We start from the raw sequence: 14,735 nt of genomic DNA on the forward strand, positions 1-14,735 counted from the left end.
GAAATTAACTACAAGAAAAAAGCTGGCAAAGGAACAAAAATGTGGAGACTAACAACATGCTACTGAACAACCAACAGATCATCGAAGAAACAAAAGGAGAAATCAAAACATATCTGGAGACAAATGAGAACGAAAATACATCATACTAACTCATATGGGATGCAGCAAAAGTGGTCCTAAGAGGGAAATTTATAGCAATACGGGCCCATGTTAACAAACAAGAAAAAGCTCAAATAAGCAATCTTAAACTACACCTAACAGAATTAGAAAAAGAAGAACAAATAAAGCCCAAACTCAGCAGGAGGGAAATAATAAAAATTAAAGCAGAAATAAATGAAATTGAAACAAAAAAGAATGCAGAAAGAATCAAGGAGCTTGTTCTTTGAGAAGACAAAAAAAATTGACAAACTCTTAGCCAGACTAAGAGAAAAAGAGAGAAGGCTCGAATAAATAAAATCAGAAATGAAAGAGGAGAAATTACAACAAATACCACAGAAATAAAAGACTAAGAGAATATTATGAAAAAACTATATGCCAACAAACTGGACAGTCTAGAAGAAACAGATAAATTCTTGACTCTTACAACCTCCCAAAAGTGAATCAAGAATAGAGAATCTGAATAGATCAATTACAAGTAAAGAGATTGAAACAGTAATCAAAAACCTCTAAAAAATCAAAGTCCAGGACCAGACAGCTTCTCTGAAGAATTCTACCAACCTTTCAAAGAAGATTTATTACCTATCCTTCTCAAACTATTCCAAAAAATTGAGGAAGACAGAAAAATTCCTAACACAAAATTGAGGAAGACAGAAAAATTCCTAACACATTCTACAAGGCCAACATCACCCTGATACCAAAGTCAGACAAGGACAACACAAAGAAGGAAAATTACAGGCCAATACAGCTCATGAAAATAAATGCAAAAATCCTCAACAAAATATTGGCAAACCAAATACAGCAATACATCAGAGATCATACACCATGACCTAGTGAAGGTAATACCAGGGACACAGGGATGGCTCAACATCCGAAAATCAATCAATGCGATATACCACATTAATAAAATGAGGGGGAAAAAACCCACATGATTATCTCAATAGACACAGAGAAAGCATTTGACAAGATCCAACATCCATTTGATAAAAACTCTCAATAAAATGGGTATAGAAGGAAAGTACCTCACCACGATAAAGGCCATATGTAACAAACCCACAGCCAACATCATACTCAATGGTGAAAAACTGAAAGCCATCCTTCTGAGAAGAGGAACAAGACAAGGGTGCCCACTCTCATCACTCTTATTCAACACAGTACTGGAGGTTTTGGCAAAAGCAATTAGGAAAGAAAAAGAAATAAAAAGAATCCAAATAGGCAATGAAGAAGTGAAACTCTTGCTGTTTGCAGAAGACATGATTTTATATATAGAAAACCTTCAAGAATCAATCAGAAAACGATTAGAAATAATCAACAACTACAGCAAAGTTGCAGGGTACAAAGTCAACTTACAAAAAATCAGTGGCATTTCTATACTCTAATAACGAACTAACAGAAAGAGAACTCAAGAATACAACCCCATTTACAATTGTAACAAAAAGAATAAAACATCCAGGAATAAATTTAAACAAGGAGGTGAAAGACCTATACAAGGAAAACTATAAGACATTACTGAAAGAAATTGATAATGACATAAAAAAATGAAGGGCTGGCCCCGTGGCTGAGTGGTTAAGTTTGGACATTCCGCTGCAGGCAGCCCAGTGTTTCGTCGGTTCAAATCCTGGACGCGGACATGGCACTGCTCATCAAACCATGCTGAGGTGCCATCTGACATGCCACAACTAGAAGGACCCACAACAAAGAATATACAACTATGTACCGGGGGGGTTGGGGGAGAAAAAGGAAAAAAATAAAATCTTAAAAAAAAAAAGGAAAAATATTCCATGCACACACATTGGAAGAATAAACATAGTTAAAATGTGCATACTACCTAAAGCACTCTACAGATTCAGTGCAATCCCAATCAGAATCCCAATGACATTCTTCACTGAAATAGAACAAAGAATCTTAAAATTCATATGGGGCAACAAAAGACCTCAAACAGCTAAAGCAATCCTGAGAAACAAGAACAAAGCTGGTGGCATCACAATCCCTGACTTCAAAATATACAAGGAAGTTATAGCAATCAAAACAGCTGGTACTGGCACAAAAACAGACACATAGATCAATGGAACAGAACTTAAAGCCCAAAAATAAAACCACACATCTATGAACAGCTAATCTTTGACAAAGGAGCCAAGAATATACAATGAAGAAAGGAGACTCTTCTATAAATGGTGCTGGGAAAACTGGACGGCCACATGCAAATGAATGAAAGTAGACCATTATTTTTCACCATGCACAAAAATAGACTCAGAATGGACCAAAGACTTGAAGGTAAGACCTGAATCCAGAAAACTTCTGGAAGAAAATATAGGCAGTACACTCTTTGACATCAGCCTTGAAAAGATCTTTTTGAATATCATGTCTTCACAGACAAGGGAAACAAAAGAAAAAATAAACAATGGGACTCCATCAGACTAAAGAGCTTCTGGAAGGCAAGGGAAACCAGGATCAAAACAAAAAAACAACCCACCAACTTGGAGAAAATCTTTGAAAATCATATATCCAACAAGGGGTTAATCTCCATAACATATAAAGAACTCACACAACTGAACTACAAAGAAACAAACAATCCAATCAAAAAGTGGGCAGAGGATATGCACAGACATTTTTCCAAAGATATATAAATGGCCAATAGGCAAATGAAAAGATGCTCAACATCACTAATCACCAGGGAAACACAAATCAAAACTACACTTAGATATCATCTTATGCCTGTCAGAACGGCTATAATTACCAAGACAAAAAATAACAAATATTGGAGAGGTTGTGGAGCAAAGGGGAGCCTCATACACTGCTGGTGGGAATGCAAACTGGTGCAACCACTATGGAAAACAGTATGGAAATTTCTCAAAAAATTAAAAATAGAAATACCCTATGATCCAGCCATCCCACTACTGGGTATCTATCCAAAGAACTTGAGATCAGCAATTCAAAGAGGCTTATGCACCCCTATGTTCATTGCAGCATTATTCACAATAGCCAAGACAGGAAGCAACCAAAGAGACCATTGACTGACGATGAGATAAAGAAGATACGGTATATATATACAATGGAATACTACTCAGCCATAAAAAAGACAAAATCGTCCCATTCACAACCACATGGATGGACCTTGAGGGTATTATGTTAAGTGAAATAAGCCAGACAAGGAAAGACAAACACCATATGGTTTGACTTATTTGTGGACCAAAAACAAACTTACGGACAAAGAGAACAGTTTAGTGGTTACCAGGGGGAATGGGGTGGGGGGTGGGCACAAGGGGTGAAGGGGTATACTTATATGGTGTCTGACAAATAATAATGTACAACTGAATTTTCACAATGTTATAAACTATTATGACCACAATGAAAAAAATTAGAGAATATTAATAAAGAGATAGAAAGTATACAAAAGAATCAAATAGCAAATCTGGAGTTAAAAAATATAACTGAAATGAAAATTTACTAGAAGGATTCAACCACAGATTTCAGCAGGCAGAAAACAGAATCAGGTCAAGTGAAGATAAGTCAGTTCACATTAACTAGTCTGTGGAACAGAAAGAAAAATGAAGAAAAATAAACAATCTCAGAGACTTGTGGGACACCATCAAAAATACCAACATACACATAATGGTTGTCCCAAGAGGGGAGAGAGAAAGAAAGGGATAGCAACAGTACCTGAAGAAATAAAGAAAACTTCCCAAATTTGATGAAAAACATTAACGTACACATCCAAGAAACTCAATGAACTCTAAGTAGGATAAACTCAAAAGAGATCCACACCCAGATATACCATAAGCAAACTGTGAAAAGATAAAGAACCTTGAAACCAGCAAAAGAGATAGTGACTTGTCACAAAGGATTCTCAAGATTAACAGTTGATTTCTATCAGAAACCACAGAGACCAGAAGGTGCTTTCCAAACGAAAGCCACGTGGATGCCAGCTCACACCTACCAAATTAATAGATTGACAACAAGTACTGGCCAAAACGTGAAACAACAAGAATTCTTACACTGTTGATGGGAGTATGAATTAGAACTACTTTAGACAACGGTTTGGAATTATCTAGTAAAGATAAAGATATACAAATCTGATGATCCAGCAATTCCACTTGTGGTTGTACACACAATTGAAATATGTGTACATGTGCACAAAGACATGCGCATGATCAATCACAGCAGCATTATCCACAGGAGACAAAAACGGAAAACAACCCAAACGTAGAAGAGATCAACGGAATGTAGGACCACCACACACAACACGGATGAACCCTGCAAACAAGATTGAGCAAAAGAAGTTAGACTCAAAAGAGTGCATCTTTATGATCCCACTGAGATAGGGAGAAAAAAACAGGCAAAACTAAACCATAGCGTTTAAGGATACATGGTTAATTAGTAATTCTACAAAGAAAAGCAAGGGGGTGATTACCAGGAAAGTCAGGTGCTTCTGTTGGAGATGAAGTGCGGCTGCTGGGATGCTAGTTGTGTTCTAGTTCTTGAACTGGGTGGTGGTAAATGGGCATTGGCTTTGTGGAATTCATTGATGCATGTGAATATATACATATTTGTATATTTTTATGTTGTACATTTCTCTTTACAGGTGCTATATATCACAATAAAGGTTTTAAAATGTTTAAGGTAGACTTAAGCCAAACAAAATACGTGAATCTATGTATTTAAAACACTTAAACTACAATCTTACCTCTGAAAACTGTTTAGCATTAATAAACCGTTATTCAGCTAAACTTCTTTAAAAACACCATGGTTTCCCATAGGAAAAAGGGCAATTGTGATACTATATTCTCTACTGTGAGTCCTGAGTTAGTTCCTAAAGAAGAGAAACAAACTGACCCTAGCAGGCAAAGAAACAAATTTATCAGATTAGCTTGGGTACCAAATTAGAAGATACAGTAAAGATTCAAATAGGCAGCATCCTCCTTTCATCTCCCTCCTCAAACGAACATCAGACCTAGAAGGCTTTTCACTACTAAGTCTTCTCTTGAGAGAAAAATATCATATACACACATACGCAAAATTCCTTTCCATGAACAAGACACTGTCCCAACAAAGGAGAGAACTGAAAGCTAAATACTACTTTGCTTTCTAACAACATTGTATACCCATCCCTGAAAGTGTTAACCAAACTTACTTGATCAAGATTTGAAAGGCTGTTAGGATCCTGACTCAGACCTTGATACTGTCCTCTGAGTCTGTCACCAGCAGCTATTTTCCTAAACTTCTTCAGATCCACGACATACAATGCACTGGAGAGAGGAGATCCATTTGTTATAACCAGGGATTATGGCAGAAAAAGCGACCCCAATGAATAAGGGAACAGGTCACTAGGCAAACATTCTGGATGCTCTTTGAAAAGTTGAGGCCTTATGGTGGAGCTCAGGGTCAGTATGTGCTAATTCTAAGACGGCTAAGGAAATTATTTCAAAACCCAGATTCTGCCACCACAAGCTCACTTTGTCACTCTTCCTTCTTTAACTGCCTTCCAAAGGAAATAATCTCTGACAAAAGAAGATTTCTAACAAATGTCAACAGATTAGGTGATAAAATCTATAGTAACTGATAAATAACTATTAGTCAAAGACATCTTGATGATGTCTTAAATGTTGCAGGGAAAAAAAATCCCACAGCATTAAGAGTTCTTTTGGACCAAGAAGAGAGTGTAATACTGCCATCACCGTAGCCCAACGTTTACCTCTGCTGGTGCTGCTTTCTACAGCCCCCCACCCTCCACATCTGCCAAACCACACTTTGCCTGGAGAAGATAATATTGTTCACCAGAAAAGCAACAAACACATATACTGTTTAACCTAGGAGTTCTACTTCTAGGAATTCATTCTACACATATACTTGAAATATACAAAATAATCATTCACTGAAACATTTAATGTCATAGCAAAAGACCATAAATAACACATATATTGGAATAATATGGAGACATAAAAAAAATAAGCTCTCTCTACATATTGATAAGATCTACTAGCGACATTAAGTAAAAAAACCAAGGCACAAAACTGTAAATAGCACAGTATATTTTGTATAAAAAAGAAGTCATAGTTGTTTATGTAAGAATTAAACTCTGGAAGGACATACAGTAAATTAACAGAGGATGTTATCTGTAGTGGGAGTGGGAACTGGGGAGAAGAGAGACAAGATTGGGAAGATTTTTTTTTCACTGTGTATTTCTTATAATTTTTATTTTTGAACCATATTAATGTATTACTTATTCACAATTTTAAATACACAAAATTAATTTTAATGAAAACAAAACCAAATAGCAGCATTAGGAGTGTCCCTTTTTTGATACCTGATATGATACTTTCGCCCAGCTAAATGACTGGCCCAGTATCCTGATTTCCAGAACCTGTAGCCATCCATTTCTCGTCGGCTATCACAGAAAGGAGTATAACCATAAGGGGCACCGTCCAAATTGAAATCTCTTAACTCTTTCAGATCTGTTCGTACAATCTGGAGGAAAGAAGACCACAAGCCACTGTGTGAACAACCATGCAGACGGAGCATCCTTTAAATAGAGTGCCACACTAGGCCTCACGGAGGCTCTAGCAGCAGACTGAGTCTGAGCCTGGATTCCCCACTCATTAGATGACTGCCCTCACTAACAGGTAAGACACTTAGCCTGGCCCTTGGCACATAGTATTCTAAGTATTTAAAGAGGAAAATAAAGCAAATTTACATTGCTTAGCCTCTCTGTGACTCAGTTTTCACATCTGTAAAATGGAGATGATGCTAGTATCTATCTCAGGGTTGTTGGGAGGATTATGTGAATTAATATATGGATGGACGTGGAAGGATGCCCAGCACAAGGATTAAGTGTGGTGGTGGTAGAATCAGGAAAGCAGGCTTCAGCTTGAGCCAGCTGCCACCTAAGCGAGCCAGATGAGGCAGGGAGGCCCAAAGAGGGGGAGGAAGCCTTTGTTCGAATGACTTCTGCACACATTCCATCACTCCCACTCAGATGATTAACTCAGGTTTCAGGGAGCTCAGGGTCAAGGGCAAGGCTGTAGGGTAGAAGTGTATTCACACTTTTTGAGTTAGTACGCTCTAAAATCACAGTATGTTCCCTTTAATTAAGTCACATCCTGACGGGAGGAAGAATATCTGAAGAGTTCCATATTAGCAAAGTTGGGGATCCATCTACTTAAGCTCCCTCTCTCTCATCCATGTTAGTAACTCCTAGCTTTTGGACAAATAATTGGAGAGGATGGCAAGTACTGTTCAACCTCGGTTTTCCAATTTTTAGTTTGTACATTAAATGAATTAAATAAGATACAAAACCGCATAGATGCTGTAATCACAACGATGTAAAAAAGGCCTAGAAAAAAAGATGAAAATGAAATACATCAAATGCAAATTTTAAACGTGATCACATCTGGGTGATGCCTTTCCACATTTTCTAAATAACATAAAATAAGCAAGCATTTTTCCATAACTGAAAAAACCAAAATCATATACAAAGGAATAGCAAGCCTAACGTCTTTAAGACAAACTGTTTAAATCTGGCCTTTAAGAGCTCACCTGATCAGCATCCACAAACAGGAACTTGTCGACAACCAGCGGGAAGAGCACGTCCAGAAAGAGGATCTTGTAACCCCAGATGATGCGCTGCTTCTCAGTCTGCTGATGGAGCCACCGGGGCCATTTGTACTGAACAAGCTCATACTGGAAACTGTACTCGTTTGCCATGTAAGGTATAAACTCCTATTTTTAGACACAGGGAACAACAATCAATCATCTATTTTGATTAAAGAAACCGACTTCATAATGTAAGTCGACTGTTGTGACTATGGCACAAGTAAAGCACAAAGGCCGTGACAGGGTCTGTAAGGAAACACGGCACTGACGCACGCGTGACTACGTAAAAGAACGCGTGCCAACTTCTGTCATGTCCCCACTTCCTACGACTTCTGATCACTGCGTGAAGTGACAGAAATCTTTAACTGAAGGCTTTTAGATAACTAACTTACATTTGTGTGTTCGTGTGTGTATGTGTTTAAGGAAATGAACTTTATTTTTCTAAATGTGACATCAGTAAAACATTTTTTGAGCTTGAGTTTTTTTAAAGATTGGCCCTGAGCTAACATCTGTTGCCAATCTTTTTTTTTTCCTTCTCCTTCTCCCCAAAGCCCCCGTACATAGCTGTATATGCTAGTTGTAGGTCCTTCAGGTTGTGCTATGTGGGACGCCACCTCAGCATGGCCTGATGAGCGGTGCCCTGTCTGTGCCTGGGATCCAAACCGGGGAAATCCTGGGCTGCCAAAGCGGAGCGCATGAATCTAACCACTTGGCCACAGGGGCAGCCCCTGAGCTTGATTTTAAGCCTTTCTCACGGCTAGGTCTAACCCAGGGAATGACATTGCAAATCCAAATACTCTGAACAAATTTGTTGCCAATAAGTCTTTCAGATTTGAAATACAGATGCCTTCAGGGAACCAGGAGCGAATTTCTTATCCAAGGGAGATATCACTGAATACATCGAAAGTTGTTTAGTAAATTCTACAGAACAACAGCAAAAACGATGCAAATAAATTGATTTAGATGTCAAATACTGACACAAATAAAGGAGAACACCGTCAAGCGTGTTGTGCGTTTTGCAGATGAAGCCTTCCTTCCTTGGATTACCGGGTAGCTGTTCGGGACAGAACTAAGCCTCCTCCTCACTGGAACTGTGTTCTACACTACACTAGGACATGCATGCTCGGAGGAAGAAAACAGCATTTCATCAGAACAAGAGACACACACTCTCCTCCCATGTCACCCAAGCTTCCAACAGGCCACCGTTTTGTGTTTGGTTTCAGAACAACTGTTCCCCCCAAAACAGGCCAGTGTGAAAGAATGATCAACACAGAAATATGCAACTGAATTAGGACAAACTAATAAAAGGAAAACTTAAAAATTATACAGATAAAATAGAGGTAGTAGAAAGTATACTATACTGCACATATCTCCTTGGTAAGAGGTCTTCCTTTTCCCTGAGGAACAAACCTTAAATGTGGGGGACAAATAATTCTTCAAGAACCAGAATTTCACAGGAGTCTTGGTGTTCTTCAGTACTGAGAGCATCATTATGCTGCCAAACAAAAGCAAATAATCATCATCTTCCAATGCCTTTTAATCTCAGGAAAATCAAGTCAAGTCAATCATGAGACCATGAAATGTTCTTCATGGCAGAGCTAACCAGTGGTTCAATTAGACAAAGAAAGATGCTTAGTGACGGAAAATTCACTTATTCCTTCCCATAAAGTGATCACTGAACGGGAAAGAAGGACGGTTTCTCACCTATAAACATGTACCTAATTGATAAAGGCAAATGTTTTAATCATGTAACATATTTAAATAAACTGCTTCACGAACTGATATATTAATTAGGGTACAAATGAATAGGAGAGGTTATGGTTGACTGACTACATCACTCTAAAAAGAAAACTTGTAAAGCCATGGCAGCTGTGTGTGCCTGCACCGCCTCCCACAGCCTGGACCCGAGGCCCTGCCAGGAGGAGAGCAGGGAGAGGCTAAGGGGGGCAAACGGCTACAGCTGCCTACAGGATTTCCTACTCTGAAAACAAACAAAAACAAATTTTGAGTCAAGGAACTTAATTAAATTCAGTTATTACTAACACCTGACACTATTTTAGTGAGATACTACTTCTAAGGAACAGGAGGGCTAAACAGGAGTAACATGATATTTGGATTATTTGCCATACAGTCACACAATGCTCACCGCCGGAGACACGTTCTGAGAAACGCGTCATTAGGTGATTCTGTTGTTGTGGGAACAGCACAGCGTGCACTCACACAGACCAAGACGGTCTAGCCTATACACACCCAGGCTGCACAGTACTAGTCTTACGGGACCTCCGTCGTCCATGCGGCGCAGCAGCTATGGAAACGTCGTTATGCATGGTTGACTAGACTTGTAGTGGATAATTGGAAGTAAAAAGAACTCGGGCGTTAGCAAAGTCACTCTCAGGCAGAGGCACATCGTCATGGCCTTCCTGATCTCTGGCCACAAGGCATTCCTGAGGCCCTGCCCATGGTGACCACTGTGTCAACCAGCCCAAGCCTGTGGCCTCTCCTGGCCCTGGCCGGGTGACCTCAGGTGAGTCCCTCACCTCTGAGTCTCAGTCTGTCTATGCAACACAGGTGTTCTTTTGTGAGAACTAAGATCCCTCCTAGCTCTAAAATCCTATAGATTTCTAGAAGGTAGGTCCATGGCTCTGTTACACTTCTATTCTCTATTTTAACTTCCTAATTTCTGATTTAAGCAATGCTTGATAGCCAATTATACACCATTATTATAATGTGTGCACAGTGATATTAAAGGTTTATAGCCTTATAATACCTATAAGATGCATTTACTACATAGCTCAACTTCCTGAGGTTAACCAGATCAAAACAAATACAATTATATAGAATAATCTATTCACAATCTTCAGAACTGCTTCAAATACACAGAAGTACAACGTACAGAATCCCATAAAACTTTTCCTCTCTAAACAAGAATAACGTGATAAATTCATTCACATATACTAAAATGATCAACATGACTAACCGAAGAAATCTCTCATAGAGGTGACCAGATGCAACAGAGAAAATATTAATTATGTCATCTTTATCTTGTTTCACTTCTTCAGTCTTCTGTCCTCCCGTAAAGCCCCTATAATGATAAAGGTAAAAACAAGAACACTTGAAATGCTGGTACAGATTCCTCTTCCTTCTCTGGAGGGCAATGCAGAGGGAGTAGACATGAGGGAGAGAGCACGAGGCCAGCAAAACCACCCCACAGGATAGATAGTGAGAAGGATGCTGCCTACAAGGCATCGCGTAGCTTCAGGAACAGACTGAACACAGGCTCTTCCACAGAATGCAATCCATACAATGGGAAGTAAACTGAGCAATTATCAATCAACTCTCCAAAAAGCAGGCACAACCCAACAAGAGTCAAGAAGCATGGAAGAGAAGTCACTTCACCATGAGAGGACATTAACCTCTTTCAGTCAAGAGGCAAGTACTCATCTACTCTAAATATAAGTGCCTGATTTGGCTGTAAAGAGCTGAATCTGAAAGGCACAGACAGCATTATTCTACTCAACAAAGGGAGGGATGGTGCTTTCATCTCAGTTTTTCCTTTAAACTATTACTTTTCCTATGATGCCAATTTACCATTTGAAGGAGTCCCAAAATCCAGATTCGTTCTCATTGGTTCCATCACTCAGCAGGTCTTCATTCACCATGTCTGCCTTCTTCTGAACCTGCAATCATAGGTGATGACTCATTCAACCTATTGGGTTTAACAGGCATTAAACTGATTTTCACTGGGTGTACACTGAGAGTATTGTCAACATTAGGGAATTAATTCTCCCACAAGCAGGTACAACCCACCCCGAGTCTAGACGAATTCAACAGAAGTATTGTCACGTCTCATGTTAAAACCTTAAGTGAGGAGACAGCAACCTCTTTTAATTAGACAATAAGTGTTTCCAGCTTGAAAAACAGGCAAAGAAACTCAGATTCAACTGTGTAGGAAATACAGCCTGAGTAAAAACAGAAACACAATGCTCCAAGCTCTCCGCACGTTCTGGGGAAGAGCGCCGCCGCACGAGTTCTGACTGTCAGCAGCCATTTCCCGCCCCAGCCTTCTCTCGGGATTTACTCGCACAAGGACAGGCTGAACTGGCCCTCCAGCACTGGGACCATGTTTCTGCTCAATCATGTGTGTGTGGCCTGCTTTAAATTTTACTGTGTGCAATCATTATTTATCCTCTAACACTTTTTACTTGAACTTAAGGCATTAAGAACCTCAAAATTCTGAGAATACAAAGTAGAAGTAAGAAGAAATTAAATGAAGCTGCCATATATTACTGTTGAAATTTTCACTGGCATTCTCCCCAATTTTCTGAGAATAACATCATCACTAATAATGTGAATTATAGCTATGTAAGCCACACAGTATCCATGAAAACATTTTATGACAGATGAGACTTGCATTGCTCACTGAGATTACCCAAAAGGTGCAGCCTCGCAGTTGAGGAAAGCCACACACTCATTTACAAAAGACGTGCTGCATTTGAAGTAGCATTCCTGTAACACTACCGAAAATTCCAAAGGTGAACTAAAGTCTGGGGCGGGTTTCCTTTTTCCCCCTCAGATTTACCGAAATATAAGCGACAAATAACACTGTAAATTTAAGGTGTGCAACATGACGATCTGGTAAAGGCACATACTGAGACATTATTACCACAATAATAGCATCATTACTGGAGTTAACACATTCACGCCCCCTCAGAGTTTGGGGCTGGTTTCCAGATACCTATTTTTACATAACAGTTACTGAGTACCAGATTACTGCTGCTTTCACCAACTATAATAGAGTGCCTGCCTTAACATACTGCTCACCTTCACTTTAATAATTTTGCTCCTGAAGTTGTTGAGGACGACAACAACTTCATCGGCATCAGGCGGAGAATCTGTACCGTCGTGGCTTAGAAAAGACAGGAGAACGTAAGATAGAGATTACAAATCACAACCTTCAAAACACAGTAAATGGTCCGACATCAATCCCCCATATTAGTCCATCATCTTTATCATAAAGAAGTTCTCAGAACAAAGTATTTTCTCACAACCTGCAGGAAGCCCTTTAAGGTCCACAGCAACGCTTGTCGAAATCTATCCTTCACAGTGAGCAAGCCACTCAGTCACAGCCCAAACTCCGTTCCTGAGTCCCCCTCAAATTACCTTGCATAGAGAAGCTCCCAGTGCTGGCAAGCTTGTGACGAGATCTTAACCACCGTCTGTATGCACAAGGTCTGAGCCAAGTACAGTGCTTTCAATAAAAGAGTGCCTGGGGGCACGGGCCACGCTGCCCAGTCACCAGACCCATCGCCTCTACTCGTTAACGGGCAAGCAGCAACACATGGCCCCGCTGCAGCTTTGGAAAGGCATCTCCCCTCCCCTTCATCGGGAGGCACACAACCCGCCAAGCCTAGGCCCCGTGTTCAGCCTGGTGCCCGCGCTCCGCAGGAAGAACTACAACAAACTCTATCTGCAGGCGGACGGGGCGGAAGAGGAAGAATTTTAAATAACATTTCCCTACTAACCAGCCATAATGCCGAAAATTTCCAGTCATCAATTTTCAAGGTGTTAACTGTGAAAGCCAAGATAAAACAGGAATTCCCTGGAATCACTGCCATCCAGCAGAGTTCTCAGGTAAAGGTAAGATTCTGATGCGGGCAGGAGACACTAGACACTGGGAATGCCCAATGGGAAGCACGGAAGGAAGAGGGCCCAGATTCCAGGAGGAGACGGGTCGGGGGAAAGAGTGGCCAAGAAAGGGCACGCAAAAGAGACAGGGTTTAGAAGGACAACAGATAAACTTTTTATGACAGACTAAAATTTGGTAAAACCATATTTGGCAAAAATATTATTGGGAGGGAAATCTACTACTTATAATGAAGATGTTATTAGAATACAAAAGTCTTCTATTTCCTAGGTAAGAAATATGCAGAAATCCACATTGCTTTCCACGTGTCAGGTAGGACGCCATGGAGCTCAGATGAGGACACAAGCAGGAGGATGATTTCAATAAACGCTAATGGAAATCATTCCCTAAATACATGGACATAAAGTCTTTTCACATAGCTTAAAACTAATTTAAATTGTGTTAAGCAGAATTTAGAACACAGTTTTTTAAAAGGCAGTTTAATTTTCTTAAACTAATAGTCAGTTGCAGCAAACCTTAAAGCAAAACCCTGGCTGCTGACAGAACGCTCTGGGACTATTTCCATACGACCTCAGACAGAAAAGACCAGTGCCAGCACCAAGGGTCCAAGGCCAAAGTGACATGCACTGTGACTCTGCAACTCACTCAGCGGCCAGCAGACTATCTGGGTAGAAAAGCCTGACTGCTCTTCATGTCTTTTCTCCTTTCTTGAAATGACTCAATTTCTCACCTGCCTAGGTTTTCATCACAATGACAGAATGATTTGATTCTGGGATACCATTAGCACAAAGGAATGACTGAAGAGTGAAATTTGACTACACTTATTAGTATTTATACCACTTATTATCCAACTATACCTTGACAATTCTTCTATATTTAATTTCCTGGAAAAGCATTGTTTCATCACACATACAAGTCTAAATTAAATTCTTTTCGCCTGGCTAACTGCCGGTGTAGTATTCAATTCGAGCTGATTCTCATTGCAAAATGTTCTGAAAAACGCCTCTGCACCACTGAAGCCTACCTGTAGACCCTATAGATATCCTCCGAGCGCCCCTTCCTTAGCCTGAGGATCCAAGCGCCCGGGTTGGCTTTTAACTGGAAGTAGCCCTAGGACAAGAAGAAAAGACAAATTTTAGTTCTCTCTGAAATATCAAATGTTGTTTCTGAGGGACAGTTATTTCTTTTTCTAAATTAGAAATTAGATAATTTACCTACATTCTAAATTAGATAGTTAACAAATCAGTGCAATTCTTAAAAAAAAATCTACACATTAGAACCACCAGCGAGTACAGGCCACTCAGGCCGAGAAGCCTGCCTCTAGCCGCACTTCAGGGAAGCATCA

At 39.8% G+C, this 14,735-nt stretch overlaps 1 protein-coding gene across 2 annotated transcripts in view; it reads right to left on the minus strand.

The window, feature by feature from the left end:
• UGGT1 (UDP-glucose glycoprotein glucosyltransferase 1) overlaps positions 1-14,735 on the minus strand; it is a 117,003-nt gene that overhangs the window by 12,959 nt on the left and 89,309 nt on the right. For both annotated transcript variants that reach the window (XM_001504931.7, XM_014732357.3), the window contains 8 exons: positions 14,415-14,500; positions 12,568-12,652; positions 11,335-11,423; positions 10,724-10,828; positions 9,157-9,241; positions 7,690-7,872; positions 6,461-6,621; positions 5,288-5,402 (listed from right to left, as the gene is read on the minus strand). In XM_001504931.7, the coding sequence (XP_001504981.2) occupies positions 5,288-5,402; positions 6,461-6,621; positions 7,690-7,872; positions 9,157-9,241; positions 10,724-10,828; positions 11,335-11,423; positions 12,568-12,652; positions 14,415-14,500 (909 nt within the window). The remainder of the gene's footprint in view (positions 1-5,287; positions 5,403-6,460; positions 6,622-7,689; positions 7,873-9,156; positions 9,242-10,723; positions 10,829-11,334; positions 11,424-12,567; positions 12,653-14,414; positions 14,501-14,735) is intronic.

Source organism: Equus caballus, chromosome 18, assembly GCF_041296265.1.
Source record: "Equus caballus isolate H_3958 breed thoroughbred chromosome 18, TB-T2T, whole genome shotgun sequence".
Lineage (NCBI taxonomy): Eukaryota > Metazoa > Chordata > Mammalia > Perissodactyla > Equidae > Equus > Equus caballus.